The 25,129-nt window shown below is 42.6% G+C and overlaps 1 protein-coding gene across 1 annotated transcript in view; it reads left to right on the top strand.

Moving 5' to 3' along the window:
- Positions 1 to 25,129, top strand: part of prex1 (phosphatidylinositol-3,4,5-trisphosphate-dependent Rac exchange factor 1) — a 104,354-nt gene that overhangs the window by 67,710 nt on the left and 11,515 nt on the right. Inside the window, exons 15-29 of the mRNA XM_080497181.1 lie at positions 46 to 118; positions 4,822 to 4,967; positions 7,395 to 7,487; positions 10,240 to 10,388; positions 10,478 to 10,563; positions 12,484 to 12,623; positions 13,622 to 13,766; positions 14,787 to 14,962; positions 15,410 to 15,571; positions 16,512 to 16,722; positions 17,919 to 18,204; positions 19,891 to 20,109; positions 22,487 to 22,575; positions 23,151 to 23,233; positions 24,272 to 24,362. Coding sequence (XP_080353307.1) covers positions 46 to 118; positions 4,822 to 4,967; positions 7,395 to 7,487; positions 10,240 to 10,388; positions 10,478 to 10,563; positions 12,484 to 12,623; positions 13,622 to 13,766; positions 14,787 to 14,962; positions 15,410 to 15,571; positions 16,512 to 16,722; positions 17,919 to 18,204; positions 19,891 to 20,109; positions 22,487 to 22,575; positions 23,151 to 23,233; positions 24,272 to 24,362 — 2,149 coding nt within the window. The remainder of the gene's footprint in view (positions 1 to 45; positions 119 to 4,821; positions 4,968 to 7,394; positions 7,488 to 10,239; positions 10,389 to 10,477; positions 10,564 to 12,483; positions 12,624 to 13,621; positions 13,767 to 14,786; positions 14,963 to 15,409; positions 15,572 to 16,511; positions 16,723 to 17,918; positions 18,205 to 19,890; positions 20,110 to 22,486; positions 22,576 to 23,150; positions 23,234 to 24,271; positions 24,363 to 25,129) is intronic.

The raw sequence follows: 25,129 nt of genomic DNA, 5'->3' as shown, positions 1-25,129 counted from the left end.
CATTGTGACTGACCGATTGTGTGCGTCATTGATTTGGTTTCCCAGGGAGACTGCTCGACCCGGGAGGATGCTGTGACGCTGGGCGTGGGGCTCTGCAACAATGGCTTCATGCACCACGGTCAGTCTGCTGCGCACACAAACACACATTATGTGCTGATGTCTTTTGTCAACCGCCAATAACTCAGTTTTCTTTAGGTTTCAATGTCATTACTGCTCCTGTGTGAGTTTTTTCTTCCTTCGTCCACACCCTCGAGGTCTCTCCTTCTGTCGACCTGCAGAAAATGTGAAACTCTGGCCTCCTTTCTGTCGTCGGTTGTTGTTTGCGAGGCCGGACTGACTTCTAAAACCGCGCTGACTAAGTTGGAGTGCAGCGGCGTCAGTTCCAGCACAGCGTGTTGAATGTAAACAGCCTTTAGCGGCGTACCCTGCCCAGAGCTGTTTAGCTTTGCTACACGGCCGTCTGGGTCATTCCACTGAACCATGACCACTGCTGAAGGCCCGGAATTGAATTTGGTGATCTCCATCGGCCAATTGGCTTATGTGTAAAGTGTGGAGCTCTTAAAGGCAGTAGTTAGAGTGGGAGGAAAACTGATATGAAAGCTTCACTGCCAGATGTATGCAGAGACGTGCAAGAAGGAAAGATAACAAAATCACTGTTGCAGTTGGATGTAATTTAACTCTTGGTGGCTTAAACTTTTAAATAAAATCATAAGCTTGTGAATTAATGTTTCGCAAAGATTGTTTTGTGATAGTCGTCATGAAATATACATGCGTAAGCTTATTCTTGCAAATGTCTTGTTGACTATTAAACTAAGTGATGAACGGCTCATTTAAACCCTAACGGGTGCTGCCAGGCAGACTTCTGGTACCTTCTCCTTCCGTTTTTTAGTGGTGTCACCGTCACCTACCTCCTACCACCATCTGTCGGAGGGCAGCCCCTGCTCTCTCTTCCCTCTGCCCCTCTTCAAGGTGCCGGCCCCTCTCCTCAGCCTGTCTGCGCTCCGAGTCACACTCCCGTTTTTTTAGTCAGCACATGTGTTGCTCTTCACCTGCTTCCTCTTCACCTCTTTTTTTTTGTACTTGTCATTCATGTCTCTTTTTGGCTCTCTCTCTGCATGTTATGTGGTGATAACAGAAAGCAAAGTTAATGTGACTTCCATCTGTCTTTACCTGCTTATATTACACATCTACACTCTCTGGGGCAAATGCATTTTTTCCCTTTCAGAAAAGATGGCTGAAAGAACACAGCGGCGCACTATAGAAAATGGATGGACGGTGTCTGTGCATTGTTTACCCGATCAAGTCATGGCATCATGGTGCATTATGGGAGAAATAACAGGCCTGTGGAGGTCATGACAGACTGCTCTGAGCAATGTGCTGTAGGGGAAACATGGACCTTTGCCTTTACGTGGCTGTTATTTGACATGAAGCACTTCTCTAAACATTGTGACAGACCATGCAAACCCTTTAATTACAATTTCATTGCCCAATGGCCGCAGCTTTTCCCCCCGGGGTCATGTGCCCTGCCAGGCCGCAGCGGTGGTTCACCAATGGTTTGGGAAAGACAATTAAAATTCAAGATGTTGGTGCAGCTGCCAAATATCCTCCAAACTCAATTAGATTGAGTTTAATCCATTCTAACTTCAAAACATTGAGGATCTGCTATAACCATAATGGCGCAGCACAGAGTTACTCAATATTTAGTCGGTGGTTATAATCGCAGAACACCTTCAGCGGAGCCATTTTTCTCACCAGGAATTTTACGCTTTACAAGCTGAAAGCTTTATTAATTCTCTCAACTTGCTCCACAACTGTTGCAACTTTTTTTTACACCCTGATATCTCACTGGATCACTCTTTTTCACTGGTGTTAAAACACTTGCTATTAATATCAGCTGATTCTCACCAGCTCGCACACCGATAAGTCGGATGACATTTTTTTTCCCTCTGCTCGCAAAAGTTCCAATGAATAAAGATCTATGACAGAGATTACCAAGGAAATATAGAAAGTTAGCTAGTATGGCGGAATACCTTATATATGTTGTTTAGTCTACTTCATCTATGGTTTAATGCATATATAAAAAAATTACATTTTATATTTTTAATACAAAGACAATAAATGTCTTTAGAATGCATTTTGTTTTAGATCAGGGGTGTCAAACACATTTTGGATGATAAATTGATAGAGCTCAGTTTTGTCTCAAATGGCCTGTCCTCGTAAAATAGTGCCATAATAAGCTTTACATTTAATCTTTAAAGATTCACTTTGTTGTAGTGCGGACTACACATTATGAAAATATCTGTATTTTCTCAAAACCACACGATTTCTATAGAAAATGAGTACAATCTCAACATTAAGCCAATTTTAATAACCTTGTGGTGCAAAAATACTGTGAAATGTCCAAAACTTCTCCTGTAGCTGTTGCATTATGCATGTTTTTACAAACTCTTAGCAGTGTCTTACCTGAAGTTGTGTTGTACTGAATGCTGAGTGCTGATGTAAACACAACAACAAAAATCAATAGAAGCTAACAACAATCTTTGTAGGACAAATCTGTTTTGTAACGGTCAGTTTGATTCATTTTCACCTCTTTTCTAACAGACGTCAATGTCTTTACACGTGTGGTTAAAATGGCGCTGGAGAACTTGGATCAAGCTTCCATTCATCCAGGCGTCTGCCATACTGCAGTTTAGAGTATATTTTAGAGGTAAACTGAAGAAGAAACCAGGGGGACTCACACAGACAGAACATGCAAAATTTAAAGAAAATTTTTTATTTGTTTATTTTCTCGCTGTCAGGTGACAGTGTAAACCACTAATCTCACCATGCAGCCCAGCATAAAGATCTGTCAAAATGTATTTCATGTTTGCCCGGAATTAGATTGATTTCCTTGTTATTTGCAATAACTGTCATAGACGGTTTACGTAAAGCAAAATATTCTACTACTTAGAATTTGTGTCCCTCCCAGAGAGTTGGCGTGTTTCTTCAAACCATGCATGTCGTCAGCTGTTCTCCGTGTTGAAATGATTTGGTAACGTGTGTGTGAGTAACTGTGCGTGTGTGATCCGGGTTTGGCGGTTTCCGGAGGAGCACTCCCTCCAGCTCAATAGGTGGTGTTAAGGTATTACACGGCCACGGCCTCCGTGACTCAGAGGAAATAACTCCAGCACGATCGGCGCTGGCACGAGGCCAGCGCGAGTGGGCGTGGCAGGAGTGTGTGTAATGAATTTGTGAAGGCTTTTGTTCATCTGGGGGTGCCAGATGCTCTCCAAATCTCCGAGCAGCTGGGTACCTTTGGCACTCGGTGTTTGCCTGTACGAGCCCTGCGTTATCGATGTCTCAGACACACACACACACACACACACACACACACACACACACACACACACACACACACACACACACACACACACACACACACACACACACACACACACACACACACACACACACAATATTAGAACGGTTGGATGTCTTGTAGCTGTGAATGTTTGCACTGCATGTCACAGATTCCTACTGATATGTGGCACAGACCAGATGGATAATGACTTTATTTCTGTGTGTAGCATCACAAAATGTTGCATCGCCTTAAACCAGTCAGTTAAGAGATTTAACAGAAGAGAAAAGGACATTTTCTTTAAAAATGAGCATGGCCATGACCAGTTTTCTGGATTAACCGGTGGTGAATAGATCGTGTTGCTTCAGGTCCCGTTTACATGACAACGGTGCTTTGAGCCATTGAAACATTTTTGAAAACTGCTTCCAACTCTGGGCCTGTCTTTTTGTGGATTTTGGAAATCCTGCGACTGTGTATGTGTGCTGTGGCCATAGTAAAAAGTTCTCATTGTTCATATGAGATAAGAAGGACGATTACAACAATGCAGGCCTCCAGAGTGTCATGACTCTCAGTCCATATACTCTTGAGACTTCGTAGTTTTAGAATTGAGAGTCACCAGTAATAACAATCCAACTTCATTGGCTGTCCATATGGATGTCTGTGTACTCGCCATTGTTAATGGTCATAGCATCTTGTTCTCTGCACGCACGTGTTGTATGGTTTCAATACAAAAACAAACAACAGCGCCAACTCCTGGCCGACCAGGAAAACAACATCATTTTCAGCATTTCTGCCATTGCCATGCAAACGACATCGTTTTCTGAATGTTGCCGTGTAAATATGAAACTCTTCTCAAAAGGAAAACGTGAAAATGATACGATTTCACTTGAAATGATGTCATCTAAAGGGGATCGTAGTTCATTCATTTAATCCGCTGTGACCAGGGAAGCACTCATAATGTAATCCTCACCTATTTGAAATTAAATGTCCCATGTGTTGAAATGAGGGTCAGCAGAACAGTGTGACTCTCACACACACACAATTTCTTGTGCCCTCGGGAGAGTCTTACTCACTCTCAGCACAGTCTGGCTACAACCCAGATGTGTTCTTCTCCCCCAATCTCTCTCTCTCTCTCTTTTTTTTTTTTGCTCCAGATGTTCGTACTAGCCTCATCTGTTAATGAGCTAATTAACCGTGAAGTTGTTTGTGTCAAGATGTCGGCACATTAGACTTCCTTTGATTCAGCACACACTTGAAGGCCTAGCACAGGTCTTTGACCCACAAAACAGCTCCACAGGCCATTTAGGAGAAAACAACATTCACACGACCCTTCCGGTCCGTGCGCAGCACTAGTAAGCTTTTTTTTGTGGGTTAATATTCTTTTCTTTTCTTTCACGTGACTGTGTTTTGATAAACCTCTGGTTATCTCTGGGTTGCTTTCTGTTCAATGTGTGATTTTATTTTATTTTTTAAATTTCCTTCAGTCTTGGAGAAGAGCGAGTTCAAAGACGAGTCGCAGTTCTTCCGTTTCTACGCCGACGAGGAAACGGAGGGAACCAGCGCCAAGAGCAAGCAGCTCCAGCGAAACGACTTCAAACTCATCGAAAACATCTTGGCCAAGTCCCTGGTGGTGAGCTGCAGCACTCAGACGCACTCTTGACACACTGGCATCGACCAGATCCTTCACCCGAGCCTCGTCGTGCCTGCGTTCTCATGTGTCTTCACGTCACTGATCCCCACAGCCAGATGTAATTAACATAGCTGTACACAGATTACACCCCGTCTCATCCCTGTGGGCAGTGGGGGCAGCTTTGAGGACAATAAACTCAGAGGAATTGGCTGATCAGTGCACATCTTAATGAGATTTTCGTTGCGAATGTAATCGTGAAATAATCAAGTGCATTGGCGGGTATGAAGTCCCCGTCGATCTGCTGCTGGAATGAGAAATGAAACTATGAGAGGAGGCAGAGATGAGTTGTGACTGTCGACATACACTATAAATAAACAGTAAATCCTAATTTGATGTTGATTGGGTAAAGTGGTGAACAGAACTGAGAATTAAGCTATGACTGGAGAGGATCATTTCTGTTGAGGATTTGAGCCCATTTGAGGTTTTTTTTGCTACAAGTCCATCTAGTTCCCATTTTTACAAACAGAATCGAAACAATGGAAATAGGTTTTAGTCTACTTAAAGGTTTTCTTGCCATTTCCTATTTATCTTGTTTCACTGACCGATAATCCTCATTCCTGACATTAGAAAACAGCTGCCAAGGGACGAGTGGACAAGAGCAAAGATATGCTTTAAAACTGCCTACTTTACTTTCAATTAAACTGGTTGAGTAGTTGTATTGATTAAAATTTTGATTGAATTTAAACATTGTTTGAGTACATAGTTGTTGTTTTTTATTACACTTAATTCTTTTTTTTTCTTACACAGTTACTGGTTTGTCTAACAAACAACACAATAACAGACTGGTGGAGACAGGAGCTTCATTAGACTATTGTTTACATTTGTTCTTTATTCCTGCCATTAAGTTATATAGACTAGAAATAGTGTGTCTTTCTTTAAAGTGAGATTACTGAATGGCAGCCCAGGGCATCATAAGGCCCTTTCACTCTGCTTGACCGGCCCTCAGGGTGTCACTGGGAAATCCTCAATCAAATTATATATACTGTTATTATTGGCTTTGTTATGTCTAAAATAGTAAAATCTGTCCACTTTATTAGGCATAATTACATTATTAGTTGTGTCTAGTGATTGTTACCTCAACAACTTGGTGTTTCACTGTGGGGAAAAAAGAGGATAATGTTAGTTAATGAAAAAATTTGAGTTTATAGTTTACTTATTTACTGAATCAGAAAATTTTAATGTGATTTGCAAAGTGGGGGAAAGAAAAAGTGATGCAGCAAACACAGCAGCTCAAAAAAAATCACGTTTTAAAAAAATGCTTCTTATCAAGAGATGATTGTTTTTGCGCAAAACTTTAATCTCAGGCCTCAACAGTAGTGCCTATTTCTGATGTACTGTATATGGCGAAGTTTAAGGTCTCATGGTGGTTTTCCAGAGGCTAAAGCAGAAAATGAGCGATTTAGATAAGTGCATTATCTTTAGGGAAACCCTGCAGAATCACCAGCGTCCCCTCTCACGTCAGAGTGGGAAGTTGGCACGCGATCTGGCCTTCAGCAAAAGTAGAAAAGGTTTCTTTTTTCTCTCTCTCCTCCTTGATTAGCAGAACTAATCCTCCCTCTTGCCTATTATCAAAACTAAGTGCAGGAACTCTTTATTTACCCCAGTCATCTCCTCTGATGGAAAAGCAAAGATTCCCATATCTTATCAGGCCTGTGCAGCAGGAAGATGGCCTCTGCAGCTTAACTAATGGAAGCTGCTAATGTGTTTGGTGATGACAGTGTTTAACTAAGCTTCAGCCCGCAGGGGAAATACAATATGGGGCAACAGACGCGGGACACCTGACACGCGATGAAACTCACAAATTGCGAATGAAACGATGGTTATGTGGGGACAGTTTGTGTGTGAGGCCACCCAGACAGCGTGCCATATGTCGCAGTTTTCAATATGAAATATCAGTGAATCCTCTGGAAGAATCAGGTCAACGATGCCATTATAAATGAGCTCTCAAAAGTGCTGAAAAGAGGCTGTGCGTTAAACATTATATGTAACGGCTGTGAAGTTATTTACATGTGCACACAATGGTTTTATTTAAGTGTTGCACATATTGCAGTTTGTTTTAAAGGATTGCAAAGCCATGTCAGATTATAGGCCTGTGGTCAATCTTGCCCCTAACAGGCACTGTCCTGCATGTTTTTTCCACCTGCCTGCCTCAACATACCTGAATCTAATTGATTTGTCATCACCAAGCTCTAAACACAAACTGACTGCTCAGGACAATCTCACATTGAACCACACTAACCCGGGGAGTCAAACAAAAGGAGTGTGTGGGCACAATACTTTTGCCTCTGACTTATCTATAACAGAAAGTCATTGATGTGTAACTCTCGTGAGGTTGGTGTCATTTGGTGAATTTGTCGTTTTTCCTAGATTCACCCTGAGGAGGAGGACTATGGCTTTGAGATTGAAGAGAAAAACAAGGCCATTGTGGTGAAATCTGTCACCAGGGGCTCGCATGCTGAGGTAATGGTCAGCGCACACACACACACACACCGTGTCCTCTTCCTGCCCGGGGCGTTAGTTCCAGTAGGTAATGGCTGTCCACTGTTTGGACGGCTGCTGTCAGTCTGTACTCTGTTCCCATTGGGAGGACTTTGCTCTGATTGGCCACAGAGCCATTGACACGCTTACTCACATTACCTCCCGACAAAAAGCGCGCACACACACACACACACACACACACACACACACACACACACACACACACACACACACACACACACACACGGGGTATCTCTCATTCAGAGCAATTTAAATTCAGATAGTGCCCCAGGAAAACATTCCAAATGAAATGTGCACGCTTGTTTAATACTTGTTTTCATCCTGAATCTACTGGTTCTCACTATGTTCTTGACAGATGACAGTGACATTTTACTGCTTGTGCTACAATATGGAGTTTTCTTTTATTTCCCCTATCATCTTAGACATATTACTTACTTTTGGACAGACTGACTTGCACACTAAAGACTAAAGACATGTACATGTTAGTGAATTTTTCCATTTTCCAAAAGTCCAGAAATAGAAAAAAAAAAAAGCTTTTTTATCCCCACAGTTTTTTTTTACACTCAGTTCTCTCTCTCAGGTCCCTGTGGTTCGAGTTTCCTCATCGTGTCTGCTATTTCACTCACTGCACACTTCTTTCCCACAATGCTCTTCTCCTTAGTCAACCCTCGCTCCCCCTTGGTGCTTTTTCTTCTCCGCTCTGTCTCTCCCTCTCTCACTGCTGTTATTCATCCCCGTGTCCTCCGCTCCCCACAATAACAGGATTGCTGGTTGTGACACAGCCTGTGTGCCAGCACAGTGAATGAAGCTCAGCTGATTCCCATGGGGCTCTAAAAAGGGCCGAGAGATGCACACTTGCACACTGAGTCCCCTTTTTCACTATATCATACCATTATATAGAGTCACGTGGAGACCGGCATCCACGAGCAGCCCAATCACACACATATGCATAAGCTCTTTCACATTCAGACCGCCATGGCTCCTCCCCGTCGTCCCTATATCCATCCTGGGCTGTTATCCAGTCGGGGAGGGCCTGGCTCAGCCAAGACCTCCCCACCGGATCTGTGTCCGGGACACTGGACTCACACAGCGGACGCACAGAGGGCGCATTATTCTCCCAACGTGACTGAAGATGTAAAAGATGACTGCCTTTAATGACATGCAACAGCCTGGGATGTGGTGTGCCTGCCTTTTTTTTTTTTTTTTAAAGGGACTCCTAAAAGATGTTTGTAACTTTGTTGTATTTCAAGTTGTTTGTGACTATGAATCATGTTATACTGAAGTAAAATGGCTTGTTCAAGCACCCTAAACCCCCTCTGGTCATGCCGACAGAATAATGTAGATGAAGTGCACAATATCTCTCTTTGCAAATGAAAGTGTGCAAATTGAAAGTAAGCCTTAATCTGGAATTGGGTGCAAATCCAAACTGCTGCAGAAAGGAGCCTTTGGGGTGAATATCATGCAGCTTAATCATATCTCACAGCCAATCTGGATATGCTCTCCTTCCATAAAACCTCTATTCGCTGGAAACTTCATGACAAGACCGAACAGGCCGTGAACATTTTGAACAGCACAGTCTGATTTTCTTGCTGGTGTTTGTCTCTCCTGTGCTCCTTGAAGGCACAATTTACTGAACAGGGATTTGATTATGGGTAATCCGCACTTGTCAAGTGAAAACATGAATCACACCCTATCAGGGCTAAATGCAGCTCTCAGTTTAAGTTGAAATGTGACAATAAGTCCGCACATTTTTCACTTAACTAGACGTGAAGCTGCTCTGAAATCCTCATTTAAAATCATCAGGCTTTGAAAAGCACTCACAGTATAAAAGTCAAAAATGATTCTTTTCTGTTCTTTGAGCTGGAAACTCCAGACTCTTTTCTTAATTAAGGGTGTGCTCTGACTCTGCTCAGTCTGTGTTGCGTGCGTCACTGTAATGACTTTGCACTTGTGGAGAGACGAAAGACTTGTGTTTTCTAAATATGGTTGCCTCACTTTTGCTTGAAGCCACTCTTGCTTTTTGGAGGACGCACAAAGATGCAGAAAATCAAGGATCCCTCTCAAACAAGGCGAATACACATGCAGGCAGGGTGTGGGAAATAAAATGTGGACATGGCAAACGCATAAGATTAAATTGATTTAAAATCCAAGGGAAGGTTAAAGTTAAATTAAAGGCAATCAAGTCGAAATCTGTCGAATATTATTAGTTTTTTTTCTTAAATACAGATTTCCTGGAGTATCAAAATTAAAAATCTCATTGTCAAAGGCACACACCATCACCAATAATGAACTTGACAACTACAACTGGAGTTTTTACTCTGGAAGTCTCTGCATCTATAGCATTTAATAGTGTTGAACTTTTTTGTATTTATATTAGGTCATGACGTGGTTTTCCAATACAGCTGTAAACAATAATTATTCAATAACTAATCAGCTAATAAAAGAATCCATGAATTACCAACCTTTGCAAACCTGTTTAGAAGTGTTAAAGACAACAAAATTAAAGAAGGCTGTGTAAGTGAGATAAAGAAAAAAAGGTATTTCTACTTTATTGCATTCCTCCTGTCTCTTCCCCACGTTTTTCCATGTGTGAACCGAATGTGGCCTCCACCTGACACTCTAACAAAAGGCAGGTTTCGAGGGATATGAAAGCAGCATCCTACTATAAATAATAACAGCGTTCTGTCTCCCGTCTGTCCGTCTGTCTGCGCAGATGGCCGGACTGCAGGTGGGCAGGAAGATCTACACCATCAACGAGGACCTGCTGTTCCTCAGGCCGTTCTCCGAGGTGGAAACTATGATCAGCCAGGCCTTCTGCATGCGGCGCTCGCTGCGGCTGCTGGTCGCCACCAAGGCCAAAGAGTGAGAGAGCGCACTCGCACGCACACACACACATAAACGCACACAGACTGAATTAACACACACTCGTCTGATTGGCCGTTCCCTCTCAGGATTGTGAAGATCCCTGACAACCCGGACAGCCTCTCCTTCCGACTGTGCGGCTGTGCGCCTCCTCATGTCCACGCTGTCAGGAAAGGTGGGTGACGGACTTAATTTGATTGTCGGGTCGTATCAATCACCACAATGTTTACATCAAGGGTGTCAAAAGCATTTTAGTTCAGGGAGTACATACAGTGCAATTTTATCTTGATTGGGCCAGATCAGAGAAATAGTTCAATTATAACCTTTTAATCTGAGCTCTTTTTAAGATAAGACTGAAGGTAAGATTTTCTTAGTTTTGGCAGAGTATACATGAAGAAAATGCCTTTTTTTTTTAATCAAGCAATTATTCTCGACGATTACTATCATATCTACCTGAAGCTCATTCTAATGAAACCTTCTGATTCAAAATATAGTGAAATGTCTTAAAAACATCTCCTACAACTGTTGCATGCTGCATGTTTTTAAATATTCACCCTGACAGCAGCATGGCTTTGAGGCGAGTTTGATTGCAACAAGGTTGCTCAGTTCCATGGCAGCATCAACGATATCTCAGCTCAGCTCAGCTCTCAGGCCTTATGTCTGACACCCCTGGTTTACATCCTCTTGTGGACTGTTGATTATTTTACACACTATTATGCCTTCAGCTGTCGAGAGACGTTACAAGCAAAGTGAAAGCACTACGCTCCAAGTTTAATAATGAATAACTTAATGATATTCATCCATTCTTGTCACCAATTTAGCCAATTGTGTTTCACTGGATAACCTTTTAAATTAAAAAAAAGGCCTAGAAAGGCCTCAAGGCCAGCAATCGAACCAGGGATATTCTCACTGCCTGGCTGTGCTAATCACTATAAGGCAAAATGATACGTATTACTAAGGAGTACATATCCATGGGTATTCAGCGTCAACAGTCACAGTAAAGCAAACTCAACATTTTGAATGTTTACAGCTCTATGGGAGGTGCTCCAGTTTAGTTACAAGTGTCTCATATTTCACTCAACGCCAGATATGTTTGGATGTATTTGCAGGATTATTGCTGCATGTGTGCTGGTAAATGTGTCCAGGGTGTTTACATTGCCAGAAAGACAAATAATTCTGAGTGAATTTAGGGAAAAGATGAGGTAACCGGAGCCGCTAACCACCTGTTGCATTCTGCGTTTACTCAGTCTCTATTAGGTTTTTATGGCCACCTGTCAGCCAGACAAGCTGCACTTGGGATTCATTTGACCAAAGAGACCAAACTCAACTTCTAAAAAAACTTTCAGTGTATTAATAGATGACTGAAAAACACTTCTCCCTCCTTTATTCCTCCCGTTTTCTCCGTATAACCAGACATTTGCAACGCTCTAGAAATAGAAAAATGAGGGATTTAGGTTTAAAATTGGATGAATCCAAATGTATAATCCAGACAGGACTTGGACAGGACACAGAAACAGTGAGGGGAGGGTTCACCCAGTGGTGCAACCAAGAAATGCGATCCCCTGCTTTTTCTTTCCTTGTATTACATCCTCTCTACTTTCTCCTCGTATCCTCTCCTCTGTTTTACGCCTCACTTGAATTTCCTCAGTTATTCTTAGAAAACAGTGTGAACGGTTCTGTTTTTATTTTCTCCCCTCCCCGATCTTGAATCAGTCTCCTCCTGTGCAGGGGTCAAGTCGCCCCTCAGTTAGGTAATTTCTGGCACCCCTGGGTGGAAGTGATGCCTCAGCTGGTATTTTTAGGATGAAGGGGGATGAAGGTGTTGATTGGATTTCCAGGCTGTGAAGCCATTAGAAGCTGCAGGCAGCGTGTTACAACATCAAACCAAGCAATTTGCTATTTTCCCAAATAAATGAAAGGATCAAGATTGTTTAAAGACATAAAATCTAAAACACTATGATTTAATACATTAGCTGTAATCCAAGCATTTTGGGGAATTTGTTTCTTTTTATCAGACTTTGTGTTTTCATAATATCCCATTGCATTGTGTGTAGCTCCTCTGTGTTCATGCTCCCCTGTGATCCTGCTGCTACAGGCTGGGAGGCGGCGGGAGCAGGACTTCAGCCCGGTCAAGTTATCCTGAAGGTCAACGGCAACAACATGAACCACAGCGACTTCCAGGAAGTTCTGGAGCACTTCAGTGCTCAGCACACTCACCAGGAGTCTCCAGAAGCGGTGAGAAGCATGTTGCGACACGGCTTACAGTAGAAAAGAAATGGAAAACTTTGTTGTCATTGTACGCTTAGATACGACAAAATTGTGGGTGCACGTTGTGGAAATGCATTACTTTGACTTTCCTTAGGAATCCCTGAGTGCTTCATTGACATTACAATCACAGCAACCCTCCCCTGCATGAGCAGCAGCTTCAGAAGTTAACTCATCAGTTTGCTGCAGCAAAGCAAGATAGCTCACTTAAAATCCCTGTTTGGCGGTCCAAAGAACCACAGAGACATTCCTGAGATGGTACATAAAGCAGAATTAGCATAGTAAGTGCTAGAGAGCACAGAGAAACCCACCCCCCCCAAACAGTTCTTTCATTTCATCTGCATTCTTGGCTCCAACAGCCGGTTGTTCAGTGATCTCCTGTATGCATTACCTGTCATCACTTTGTTGTTGGAAGCTACTTAAAGTGAGATTTGGATTTTTTTCTACTTTGCATGCGGCCTTCCTAAGGAGCCACAACTGCTGCCCATACTCAATACCACATGGCCAGCGTCAAAAATGGTTGCTTTGACATTTGCTCAGCAACAATTCAGGCCTCCAGGTAGTATTTCACAAGGCGCCAGGCAGGGTGTCCTCCTTACAGTCTTGGGCTTGTTTTATTTAGCCTGGTCTTCTCCACTGACCACCCTCCTCGCTCATTTCTCGGCTCTGCTGAACAGCCTCACTCCTGGACTGCTTCCAGTAAATGTTTGCTGGTTCATTTAACAGCAGGATAAATTAACCCGGGACGTCGTAAATGTGGCTGACCACGGTTTTGAGGCTGATTAGGTCCAGTAAGTCTCGGTTTCTTTGACAGGTGTAAAAGTGCCTGCTCTCCCGCGGTGGTTAGAAGAATAACTTAGAGAGTGCATTAACCAGGGACATCGACGCTCCAAGGCGCTAATATCACATTAAAACGTCACATAATCTTCAGTCAGTATGAAGTTTGAGCTTGAATATGTTTCTTGCAGTGTCACTGGGTGTATCGGGCGTTTGAGGACGTGGCCAAGCTGCAGAGAGAGCGGGCTGCAGACGAGAAGGAGGAGAACTCCTTCTCGTCTTATCCACTGGAGAACGGCTCCGACCATGAGGAGGAGAACGGCACCAATGGAACAGGTGACACCAAACTCTCTGGTTTCACTCACATTAATGTGTCTGGTATGGTCGGGCCATCTAAGAAGTTATTGCTGGATTTTTCCAGAGAAGCATCCTTTGCAATTTGCCTATTCATGGAATTTGAATTATCAGACAAGTGTTATTTAGGAGATTTTCCTTTCTTTTGTACACGAGCTGCTTTTTGTGATTTCACATTGATTTCTGGCTGGAAGGTAAACAAAATGTTCAAAAAACATCTCATCAAACAGTTCTGCTTAAACGAGAGAACAATCTCTATGAAAAAGTGACTTTAATGATCATCACTTTACTCCTACAGACTGAATCCTGTATGGAAGTTGCACATTACAGCTGCAGGACGTCTTCTAGGAACGTTCATCGTACTGTATATACACTCTGGCCCATTTTCTCCCTGCATTGCTGGCAGGATACACACACTTCACACATGTGCAGCATAACGTATGCTTTTGCATGTGTCGGGACTGAAGAGATTTATACCATTGTTGTAAGCCTCTAAGAAATGGGGAGGAGCCATTGTTGACCATTTGATTTTTAGATCTTTACTTCACCAAGAATGTTGAAGGCGGGCTTCCAAAGTTAAAAAATGTACATGTCTTACTTTCTATGTGTATATTCTTGTTTTAATGAGATCTTTTCAGGCATGTTTTTGTGATAGGAGTGATTGGAGTTCACAATTAACAGAACTTTTATCGTTTTTACCTCTATCAGGCCCTCTCTTTTCTGACTGGTCTGTTTCTGGAAAGCCTCAAATTCATTATCTCACCAATGTGCAGCATTGAGTGCTTGTAATTTAACACCAGCCTCATTGTATTGAGAGCTACTGCTATGCCCGTGGAGCTAATGGTTAAACTTGGTTCTGTAAACCTTCAAGCATTGGATTAAGAAAACTCAGATGGCTATGTGCCAGAAATTATTATTTAAAATAAGAAGTGATTATATTCCCTTTCTACATGTGAATGTCTGCTGAGTGATTGAAAATGTGCAAAAAATTGTGATCTGCAGATCTCAGGCTGGCCCGACTGTCCCTCGCTGATGACCTGCCTCTGGTCAGTCTGACGGTCGACAACGTCCACCTGGAGCACGGCGTGGTTTATGAATACGTGAGCACTGCGGGCATCAAGAGCCACGTACTGGAGAAGATTGTTGGGCCCAAAGGCTGCTTCAGTCTCACTGCTAAGGTAGCTGACAGCAGAAGCGTTTCTGTTTGTTTGCAAACTATTCATTACTTACATTCATTCCTGTGAAATTTTAAGTTTGAAATGTGATACTGAGGAGAAAGTACACCTTAGTGGTTTTAGTCTAACTTTTAGATGAGTATCGAAACCTTTCATTTGAATAGCATTTGTTAATATGTCTAAGATGTCTTTCAAAAGATCATATGTCACATGTGTCATCAACATTCTGATATGTGATCAGGTTCAAATATTTGGACAAAAAGACAGAAGGCTTTTTGGTCTTCCTGATGGTTACACATGTTTGTACTGTAAAGCTGATTGTTTAGCTTGACAGCAGTTGTATTATGTTGCTTTGGTAAGAAATTATTATTTTACTTCTGCTCTAAATCAGCTTAAATGAGATCAGACGTTGTAGTGATGCATCTTTCCCCATGGTTCTTGCCTCGACAGATCCTGCAGGCATTTTCTAGCGATGACGGCCTTTTTGTTCGTAACTGCAGCCAGCTCATCTCCCAGAGTGACCGAGTCGTTACCATGCCACAGTTTGAGTTCAGACAAATCTGCGACACCAAGCTGGAGAGTATCAGAAGGCGGATCAGCAGCTACGACCAGGTACTAAAAGGCCATTTTACTTTCTCCACAGGAAATGTGCTCTGAAGCTTCAATATGATGGCAAATCTAATGTTAGGGATGGTCATACATTCAACATTCAGTCCGCGCTCAGTCAGGTTGAAGCTACATACAATAATAATAGTAATAATGGTAAAAAAAAATTACAAAAAAGAAATAGTAATAATAAAAAAAAAAAATATATTAATCCATCCACCCTCGTTTCTGGCCAAACATCTCCATCCAGCAAGCTGCTGCCAGACCAAACCAGATATAGTTTCTCCAGGGAGTCCTGGACCGACCTCGGGGTCGCCTCTCAGTCAAACGTGCCTGGTAAACCTCTGATGGGAGGGGTCCAGGGGGCATCTTAATCAAAAACATGTGCCTTTTCAAAAAGAATTGAGAAGAACAACTCATTACTTCTAATTAGATGTAATCATTCATTTAATTACCCCTGAAAGGTTTCCTTGCTGTCACTAATTACTCATATCTACTACATTGTATACTGCATATACATGCATCCAACATTATGAAAGATTTTGCTTGATTTTGAAAGATGTTGAATGAATAAAGTGAAAATCGTAGTTGTGACACAGCAGTTTAAGTACGATAACAAAAGGGGACAGTAAGAAATGTGGAGTTAATTTAATGTCCAACATTTTATTTGCCTCATGTATCACTGCAGTGCTTTTTGAACAGTTATTTGTTTGTGTTTGATAAGAGAATTCCTGATTATTCTGCCAGCTATGACTACACCCAGATATTACATTTAAGGAACTGTTTCGATTTCAAGCCCATCTGTTTTCATTTTGAAGTATCTTATTTTGCTGTTTCCAAACAACACACTGGCGAGGCATGTTTACCCCAAAGTTGCAATGCTTTGTATTATGTGACAGAAATTACAAATCGTGGGTCACCTGTATTCTTCCTTGTTTTTACACAGTTTGCCCTGGAACTCAGAAGCAAGGTGTGGCCGTCTTTCAGACAGGCCGGCGTTCGGCCTCATCCTCTGGGCTGCATGGACTTTGTTCCTACCAACTGTCACATCAACTTGATGCAGGTCTCTTATCCTAAAAGCACTACCTCCGCCGGCAGGGCCTTCAGCATCCGCTTTGGTCGTAAAAACTCTATCTTTGGCCTGGACCCCGATCAAGGTGAGAGGGAAACACAAACCTTCATCCGAGGTGGTAGGAGAAATTACAATCACGATCGCACACTTGCTACTTGAGCTAAGCTGCTCTGAGCTCTATCCTTTTTATGATAATATAGCTTAACCCACTTAACACTAGCTTAGTGATCACTTTGACTAATTACCCTCTATGACCATCTAAATCCCTCAGCACCATGATGGGAAACACCAGACCCAGCATCTCACAGTAGCCATACCGTCTCAGCAAGGGTTCCCACAGTAAATTAGATGAGTGGTTTGCCATTAAGACTCCATTAGCCCCGGGCCAAGTTCCAGCTTTTGACACGAGAAGTGAATGAATGATGTCAGCAAAAGATGGTGCCTGAAGGCAACTTGGGAATGTGTGCCGTTCAGTCTGCTGCCGCTGCTGAGGTCAAAGATGAGGAGGGGGATATAGTGGGAATCTGAGTTGAAATGCACTGTAAAGAGCAGAAAGAAAGCACGGATGCAAGAGGAGCTCAAAGGGTTGAGAGAGACTTCCTTCACAGACAACATCAGTGAAGAATCCTCTCATCTATTTGCATGGCTCGGCTTTATAGTGACAGAGCCTGACATTAATTAAGGGTTAACCGCTGAACTCCCCCTACTCTCAGAAAATATGTAAATGCATTACAGCTGTCTAGACAACACTTAGCACAGCCCGCATTGTTCCAAGAAGCTTCGTCCTCATCTTTCCTCTCAAATCCAGCTGCCAGTCAGACATCTGCCTCACACTTGTGGGACAGAAATGTTGATCGTACTGCCTGCTCAACCAGATTACAATCCGAGATATGACTCGTTTTTAACTGGACAGTGTGAGACAAGACTTTTTTATACCTGAGGCAGTAGAAAAATTCCTGCAATGCATAATAAAAGGGAGGTTCTGTATGTCATGTCAGCATTTGCTCACTGTGGATTCACCACTACAGTTTACTTCACAGTCAGTTACTTTAGCTTTGGTTTGAATTTAACCCAGAAAAATAGTTTTGCATCCTGATCTTTGCATATCAGCTGCTTAAGTGCCCTTTAAGAAGTTGTTTTCATCAAAACCAAATAGAGAACAGACAAGGGCATTGCTACATAGCTTTATAACATCTGGGTTTTATATAATTGTCAGGGAGAAGTAATTTCCATTCAGCCACCACCGGCATGTTTTTCACCCTTTCCTCTGTTCTCCTGCAGCACAACTGAACCCCATGTCCCACACTCAGCATTGCATGACCAGCATGGGGGCTCCGACCTGGAGCTGCTCGGGCCTGGATGGCGACGAGGCCGATGGCAGCGGGGACGTGTCCATGGATGGAAGCGACGGCATGGTGAACGGCCGGCGGAGCGGCCACGGGGAGGGAGGGCTGAGTTTCCTGCTCAAACAGGAAGACACAGAAACGCAAGACGCCTACATTTACTTGTACAGCCGTCTGGATGTTGCTGTGAGGGAAATGAGGCAGTATGTTGCTCAAATCGACGTGTAAGTGGCACATATATACTATAGAATGCTGATCCTCATTGTCAGGCTCTGCTTAAACAACGTTTAAAGGAAAAATGCATAATTTTTGTTTCAGAAAATATTCTTGTTTACAGGGCAATGCCAGAAATGTGGAAAAAAATGTAGTTCTCCTGTAGGCCCACTCGTCGGTGCTGTTGTTTGTTTTTGTAATGAAACCACACACACATGCATGCAGAGAAAAATACGCTAAAAGTATTAACAATGACGAGTACGTGGACATTCCTATAGTCAGACACTAAAGAGTCCGAAGAGACGAAATTCGAAATTCTGGAAATTATGACACTCTGCCATTGTTCAAAGTGTCCATCTATTTGAACATTGGCAGAATAATTGTTCACTGTGGCCGTAGTGCGTATGCACAGTAGCGGCGTTTCAAATAGTTCAGTTTCTCTAACTTTGGAGCTGTTTACAAAAAGTTGCAGTTTCAGTTGCTTTGAGCATAAACGGACACACCAAAACACAATGCAAGTTTTCCATTTTCACTTGGAAACAGGTTCTATGTGTTGTTACTTTTGTAAAAAGCAAAGAAGTAGTTTGACTTTTAATTAACCCGGTCAGGTATCAAGAACAGATTCTTCTTTACAATGGTGAACCAACAAAAGGCAGGACTCTTTGATGGAGAGGGACTAAAATCGAAGTATTCACAAGACAATGCAGAGTTTTACACAACATTTAACATTTAAATCACTCACTGCTCAAGAACTTTAGATTGAGAAAACTCTTTACTTACTTGAGTGCTAAATTTGATAAATTACCTCATCCTGTCTGCGACCTGTTTTTATACCATGTTACTGTTCTGTTAGCAATTAAACCAAATATTACCAGTGGTGAGAGGTTTTATTTGAAGCCTTTTCTTTGGTTTGTTGCCTCTGTCCCAACTTTAAAAGAGAAATTTTGCCATTGTCTAATTCACTCTCACCACATATATTCAAAATGAGAGTAATGGAAACTAAATATTAACAAGTAATCTGCTAACTTTGCACATTGATCCTTGATTAAAGTGAGCATTACTTTATTTTTGTACTTGTGTTGCACCTTTTCAGGAATATGTCTGTGTGCCTGTTTGACATATACCCACAATTTGTTTTTTATTTCACAAATGAAAAGTGTTCACTTCATCATTCTACTGGTGTTTATATGCGAGTCGACTGTTTTCGTGGCGTTCCCTTTGACATTTAGAGAGTTTTGCGTAAGAACTCAAGTCAGAAGCTGCTCCCCCCCCCCGGCGGCAGCCTGTTTCGTCAGCCTCTCTTTGTCCTTCTGCCCTCTGCCTTGTTTAAAGCGGAGGATTTACAAAAGGAACATTCTTCAGGCCCAAAATATTTATGGGTCGAACCCAGTACAGGAACAGGGAGTGAGGCCAGGATAACATCGGGAGAAAGAGACACATATTGTGTGTCTGTCCTGAGGAAAGGGTGTGACAGAGCAGATGAATACATGTGTATGTTGGACTGTGTGGATGTATTCACCAAGTGAATTTTATTATAAACACTATTTCAATATTACAAAACTAACATTCACGATATCCACGAAATCATGACTTTTTTTTTTTTTTTTTTAATGTGACCCTACCTGACCTAAACTACCTGATGCACATTTTGTCACGCTTTCACATCAAATGTATGTCATGTTTTGTTTCCCCTCCAGCTTGTTGTCATCGATCACCGAGCCCACGCAGCTCCAGGGCGAGGGCGGGGATCCTCCGGTCTACGAGCCCAGTCAGCCACCCTCTCTCGCTCCCTGCGAGGACAGCTGCGACCAGGACAAAGTGGAGCAAGGTGGAATCAAGAGGGTGTGCTTCAAGGTGAACGAGGAGGACCAGGAGGACTCGGGTCACGACACGATGAGCTACAGAGACTCCTACAGGTGACTGCCTACCTCATAGAGATCGATAGAACTCATAATTTAGCCATGTGCTTAGTTACTGAAAACAAAGTGTAAAATGCTTTGATAAGGTTTTAGACAATTTTTTTACTCGATTTTGTCAAACAGAACTGAAATAAAATGACAACTCTTCTAATGTGCCACAACACTATAGTAAAGCTATGTGCACGTTAGTAGGACATGCAAGAGACAATTAAACGTGACTCACAGTTGCTTTCTATCTGCATGAGATCTGCATGTGCTGTAATCAATTACTAATTGACAGTGACTTGCACTGTCATCACACACCTGGAATTTCATGTTGACTCCATTAAACATAACAACAGCTTTTAAATCATTTTCCTTTACTCCACAAACCTTTAATGCTCCTCATTTCCCTCCTTTTAGAGATGACAATTCATTCCAGATGTTTGGCATTCTGTCTCAAATCGAAGGCTAAAAATGACTTCAAAATGTTTCGGTCAGATCTGGTTATGTCATTTGCTTGTTGTGAGTTCATTCAGATGTTCTCCCTGTGTGTGTGTGTGTGTGTGCGTGTGTGTGTGTGTGTGTGTGTGTGTGTGTGTGTGTGTGTGTGTGTGTGTGTGTGTGTGTGTGTGTGTGTGTGTGTGTGTGTGTGTGTGTGTGTGTGTGTGTGTGTGTGTGTGTGTGTGTGTGTGTGAGACACAGAGGGAAAGAGACCGAGACAGAGTGTGTGTGTGTGTGTGCATGGTTCACTGGGCAGCGCTCCACTGAGCTCCACCCTCCACCACCCACTAAGATGCAGTTATTGGTTGTTGGTGCGGTGGGCTGGTGTATAATACAGCCAAATGTTTGGGGCGCGGCCTCCTCACCCACTCTGTCATTAGGGCCCCGGCCACGCCACGTGAAATACGACTACCTCATCACAATAAAATGTCCAGGAAAATGTAGCCTGCTCAATGTGTGGCACACATAGGCACACGCACACACACACACACACGCACACACACGCAGAGTTGTTTACTCTGGCTTTTGAAGCCCGTTGGGACAAAAAAAAAAAAAAAAGCAACGTACTCCTTTCAAGGTAGCAGTATGAGGTTGCTCTGTGAATGCAGATGAATCGTCCCACTTGTAAAATTCTCCCGGTGATGAAATGTGCTCCCTCTTCTTTGTACTGCTGAAAGAGTCAGACATTAAAGCCCCGGGTGGTGACAGGCCGCAGCAGAGGAGGTCAGTGGTGGAGGAGAGACCCTGAGAATCCAGGATGAGAGAGGCTGGCTTACACACACACGCACACACACACACACTTCTTTCAGATTGAAAACTATAATCATAACTACAGAATATGCACATAGCCACAATTTCACAAGTGAACTCACAAGAAGCTGTTAATGACTTTCTTGACATCTCAACTTCTTCATGTTGTATTTCTGAATGAATTCACACCTGAGTGTGTCACCTTGTGCTACACACAGTCTATTGTGTGTGTGTGTGTGTGTGTGTGTGTGTGTGTGTGTGTGTGTGTGTGTGTGTGTGTGTGTGTGTGTGTGTGTGTGTGTGTGTGTGTGTGTGTGTGTGTGTGTGTGTGTGTGTAAAATTCAGCTCGGAATCTGAACCAAATTATGCTAATTCTCTCCCTACCTCCCACCAGCGTACACACACACACACACACACACACACACACACACACACACACACACACACACACACACACACACACACACACACACACACACACACACACACACACACACACACACACACACACACACACAAAGTCACAGGGTAACCCAGCAGGTGACCACCAGGGCTTCATCCAGCCAGACCTGATAATAGTAAAAGAGAACAAAGCCAGTCTGGTTATTTTCTCGCCCGTCGTAGCTCATAGGCCATTTGTCATGCTAATTCAGCCGGTGAATCATTCAGAGAAGCCTCGAAGGGAATTGTGAGGATGCACATTTAAAGCCATGTATAATTTGAGCCACATAAATTGTCCACATGCTCCCGGTGATCATGTTGAATCACGTAGATGTATGACTATAAATACCAGACCAAGTCATTTTGCATGGATTTGGAGTTGTTTGCACACACAGCAGCACCATTGGAATACATCAAAAGAGTGTGTTTGTGCACTGGCATTATCAGTCAAATATTTGAGAACCTAATACAACTGAAGTTTACTGAATGCTCCACTGTGTAAAGCAGCAGCCGTTCTAGTTATGACAAGCATTTAATTACATTTGGTCTCACATAGCAAGTCAGAGACGGCATGCACAATCTGATGGATTATTTGACAGCCTAATTAAACGATGCTGCCTCGGAAATTATGTATGCGGTGCGAAAACTGAATGAATCCTTTGCTTCCTGATGCAGTTTCACAGTTGTGTATCTTTCACAGTGAATGCAACAGCAACAGAGATTCCGTCCTTTCCTACACCAGCGTGCGAAGCAACAGCTCCTACCTGGGGAGTGACGAGATGGGATCAGGTAATGGATGGTTTGAAAGGGAGTGTTTTCCCATTGACCTGGCAACACACTAATCCTAACATCCTCACACCGTGTTCACGTGAACGTGTTTATTCAGCATGGTGAGCAGGGTTTGCCCACCTGTCTACATTCAAGGGTTGGTATGGGGTCTGGCTGCGTTCAGCATCTGTTTGAACAGCAGTACATGTACATATAAAGCCCCGTTTACACAATATGTTTCATTGAAAGCGTAAAACATTTGTTGTGTTTTGGTGCCCGGAGGCAATGAAAGTTCAACTTCTTGGAAACATCTCCATGTGGACGGTGCAAACGCTGCTACCGTGCATGCACATCATGGCTGCAATAAATAGTCATGCTGCACACGAGTGAGGAGATGGACAGTAACAATAATGGCAGCCTCCAATTAATTAAAGAAATGACATTTCAAAAACCCACAGCCACATGTTTCCTATTAATTTGATTGCACATTTTTGTCAGTGGCACTAGGCTGCTATTCTTATCAGTATTGATCAGAATCCCCCCCCCCCCCCCTGTTTTTTCTTAACGTTTTGTGTGATTGTTTTTCCGGCTGCTAGGAGATGAGCTGCCGTGTGACATGAGGATTCCCTCTGACAAGCAGGACAAACTGCACGGCTGCCTCGAGCACCTTTTCAACCAGGTGACGTTACAGCTAATTCAGTGTTTGTCGTTCTCGCTTTTGAAGCAATTTGAGGTTTGGTTATTCTTGTAAAATGTGACCAAAGAGTCAAATATTGATGGTAATTGCAGGTTAGCTAGTTTGAGTAGAAAGGCAGGCTTAAAAGTCATGGCTTAGTCATAGGTTTTCAAATACATTGACCTGCTTCTGGTACAGTCAGAATATAACAGCATGCTGGTGTTTATCCACCACAAATTAATCTGATGATGAAGCCTTCACAGAGGAAATGTATTGTTTTCACATAGAGGTCAGAGGTAGAGACCTAAATCAGGATTTGGTTTCAAACAGAGGTTGAAGTAAGGAGTTCAATTGAAGTATACAAGTTTTATTCACTGTGAAACACAAAAAGCTGAAACTATTAAGAAACAAATCCTGTAAATGAGCATAAAAGACCCCCTTTTAACTCAGCCAGTAAATGTGAAATGGAAAGATGGAGAAACAAGCTCCACACACGTCGGCATCAACCATTTGGAAGAGATCATCATGATAATAATCAGTCCACATCTGGGCCGAGTTACCTCATGCAGCTCTCTGTCCCCTGGTCAGGAATCAGCTTTTGCTCTCTCATCTTTCTCTCAACCTCCTTTCTTTTTCTCCCTCTTCCCCTCTTCCTCTTTCAATCTCATTTTCGCTCACATGCAACCTTTTACTGATGCACACTTTGATCTTTTCGTCTCCTTTTCGCCACCATTTGATGTCCCCCGACTCCTTGTGGGGTGCTCCCACTCTGGCTTGCCACGGGTCTGTCCACATGTAAACAGCAGCTGAGGGGGGCAGCAAACACAAGCCTTGTTGTAGTAACAGCTGAAACCCCCCTCTGCCAGAAGCTGTCCTTGACGTGTGTGTGTGTGTGTGTGTTTGAATGTGTGTTAGCGTGTGTGTTGGTTTGAGTTATAAAGAAAGAAACTGGATATTTTCATAAGAGTAAATTAACTAAATGTGCTGAGCTTAGAAAATGCCTGAATGTGTTTGTGCTGTTGTGTGTGTGTGTGAACACAGGTCGACTCGATCAACAACCTCCTCAAAGGATCGGTCATGAGCAAGGCGTGCGAGGAGACCAAGCACTTTTACTCGGACCACAGCCAGCCAGGTGTGTGTTTGTTTCTGCGACTGTGTGTGAGCTGCTTTGAAAATGAGTAGAGGCAGGCTTAGTTGCAGAACTCAGAGCTCTGTTGTGAAAAGTTGAATTTCAGGAGGTGAATACCAAATTCAGCCCTTCAGAGTTAATCTCCATGAGCGTTAGTTCTCATCATTCTCATCATCTCGAGTCTGTTTGATGATATTGCAGAGTCTAAAATACGTATGGTGGTGATCTGTCCTGACAGTGAGGCTCAGAGCTGAACTGCAGATTGCAGCAAAATGTTGCAATGGAAGCTATTTGTTTTCTTGCAGAATTAGATTAGTGTCAAATTCAAACTGTGAGGGTGAGTTTGTGAAAACACGCTTGGTAAAAGCTGCAAAATGCATGCAGCTTGAGAAGCAACACACTTTTTCTCCATTGTTGCTCTAAAGAAAATGACTTCAGGTTGTATTTCTCTTCAACAAAATGAAAGCGCTTCAGTTTTTTGCAAGAAATGTTGAGAAATGTTAAACTTTTTTTTGATTGGTTACCGTGCTATAATTTTAATTCAATTAATGCATTTGAGATTAAAATATGAACTAAAATGAGTTTTTCCAGTTTCAGTGTTTTTAACTTGAGTCAGTCGCTCTCAGACTTTAGTCTGCCCTGCCTCTTTCTTTACGATGCTTTGACTATTTCATTTCTGCAGATTTATACGTATTTTAAAGTTTTTTTTCTTTTCTTCCCCAATAACTGGTGTTGTATAAATGGCATTGACTGTCTCCCTTCTCTATGAA

This window comes from Blennius ocellaris, assembly GCF_963422515.1.
Source record: "Blennius ocellaris genome assembly, chromosome: 5".
Classification (NCBI taxonomy): domain Eukaryota; kingdom Metazoa; phylum Chordata; class Actinopteri; order Blenniiformes; family Blenniidae; genus Blennius; species Blennius ocellaris.
This window is presented reverse-complemented; position numbering and strand designations above follow the sequence as displayed.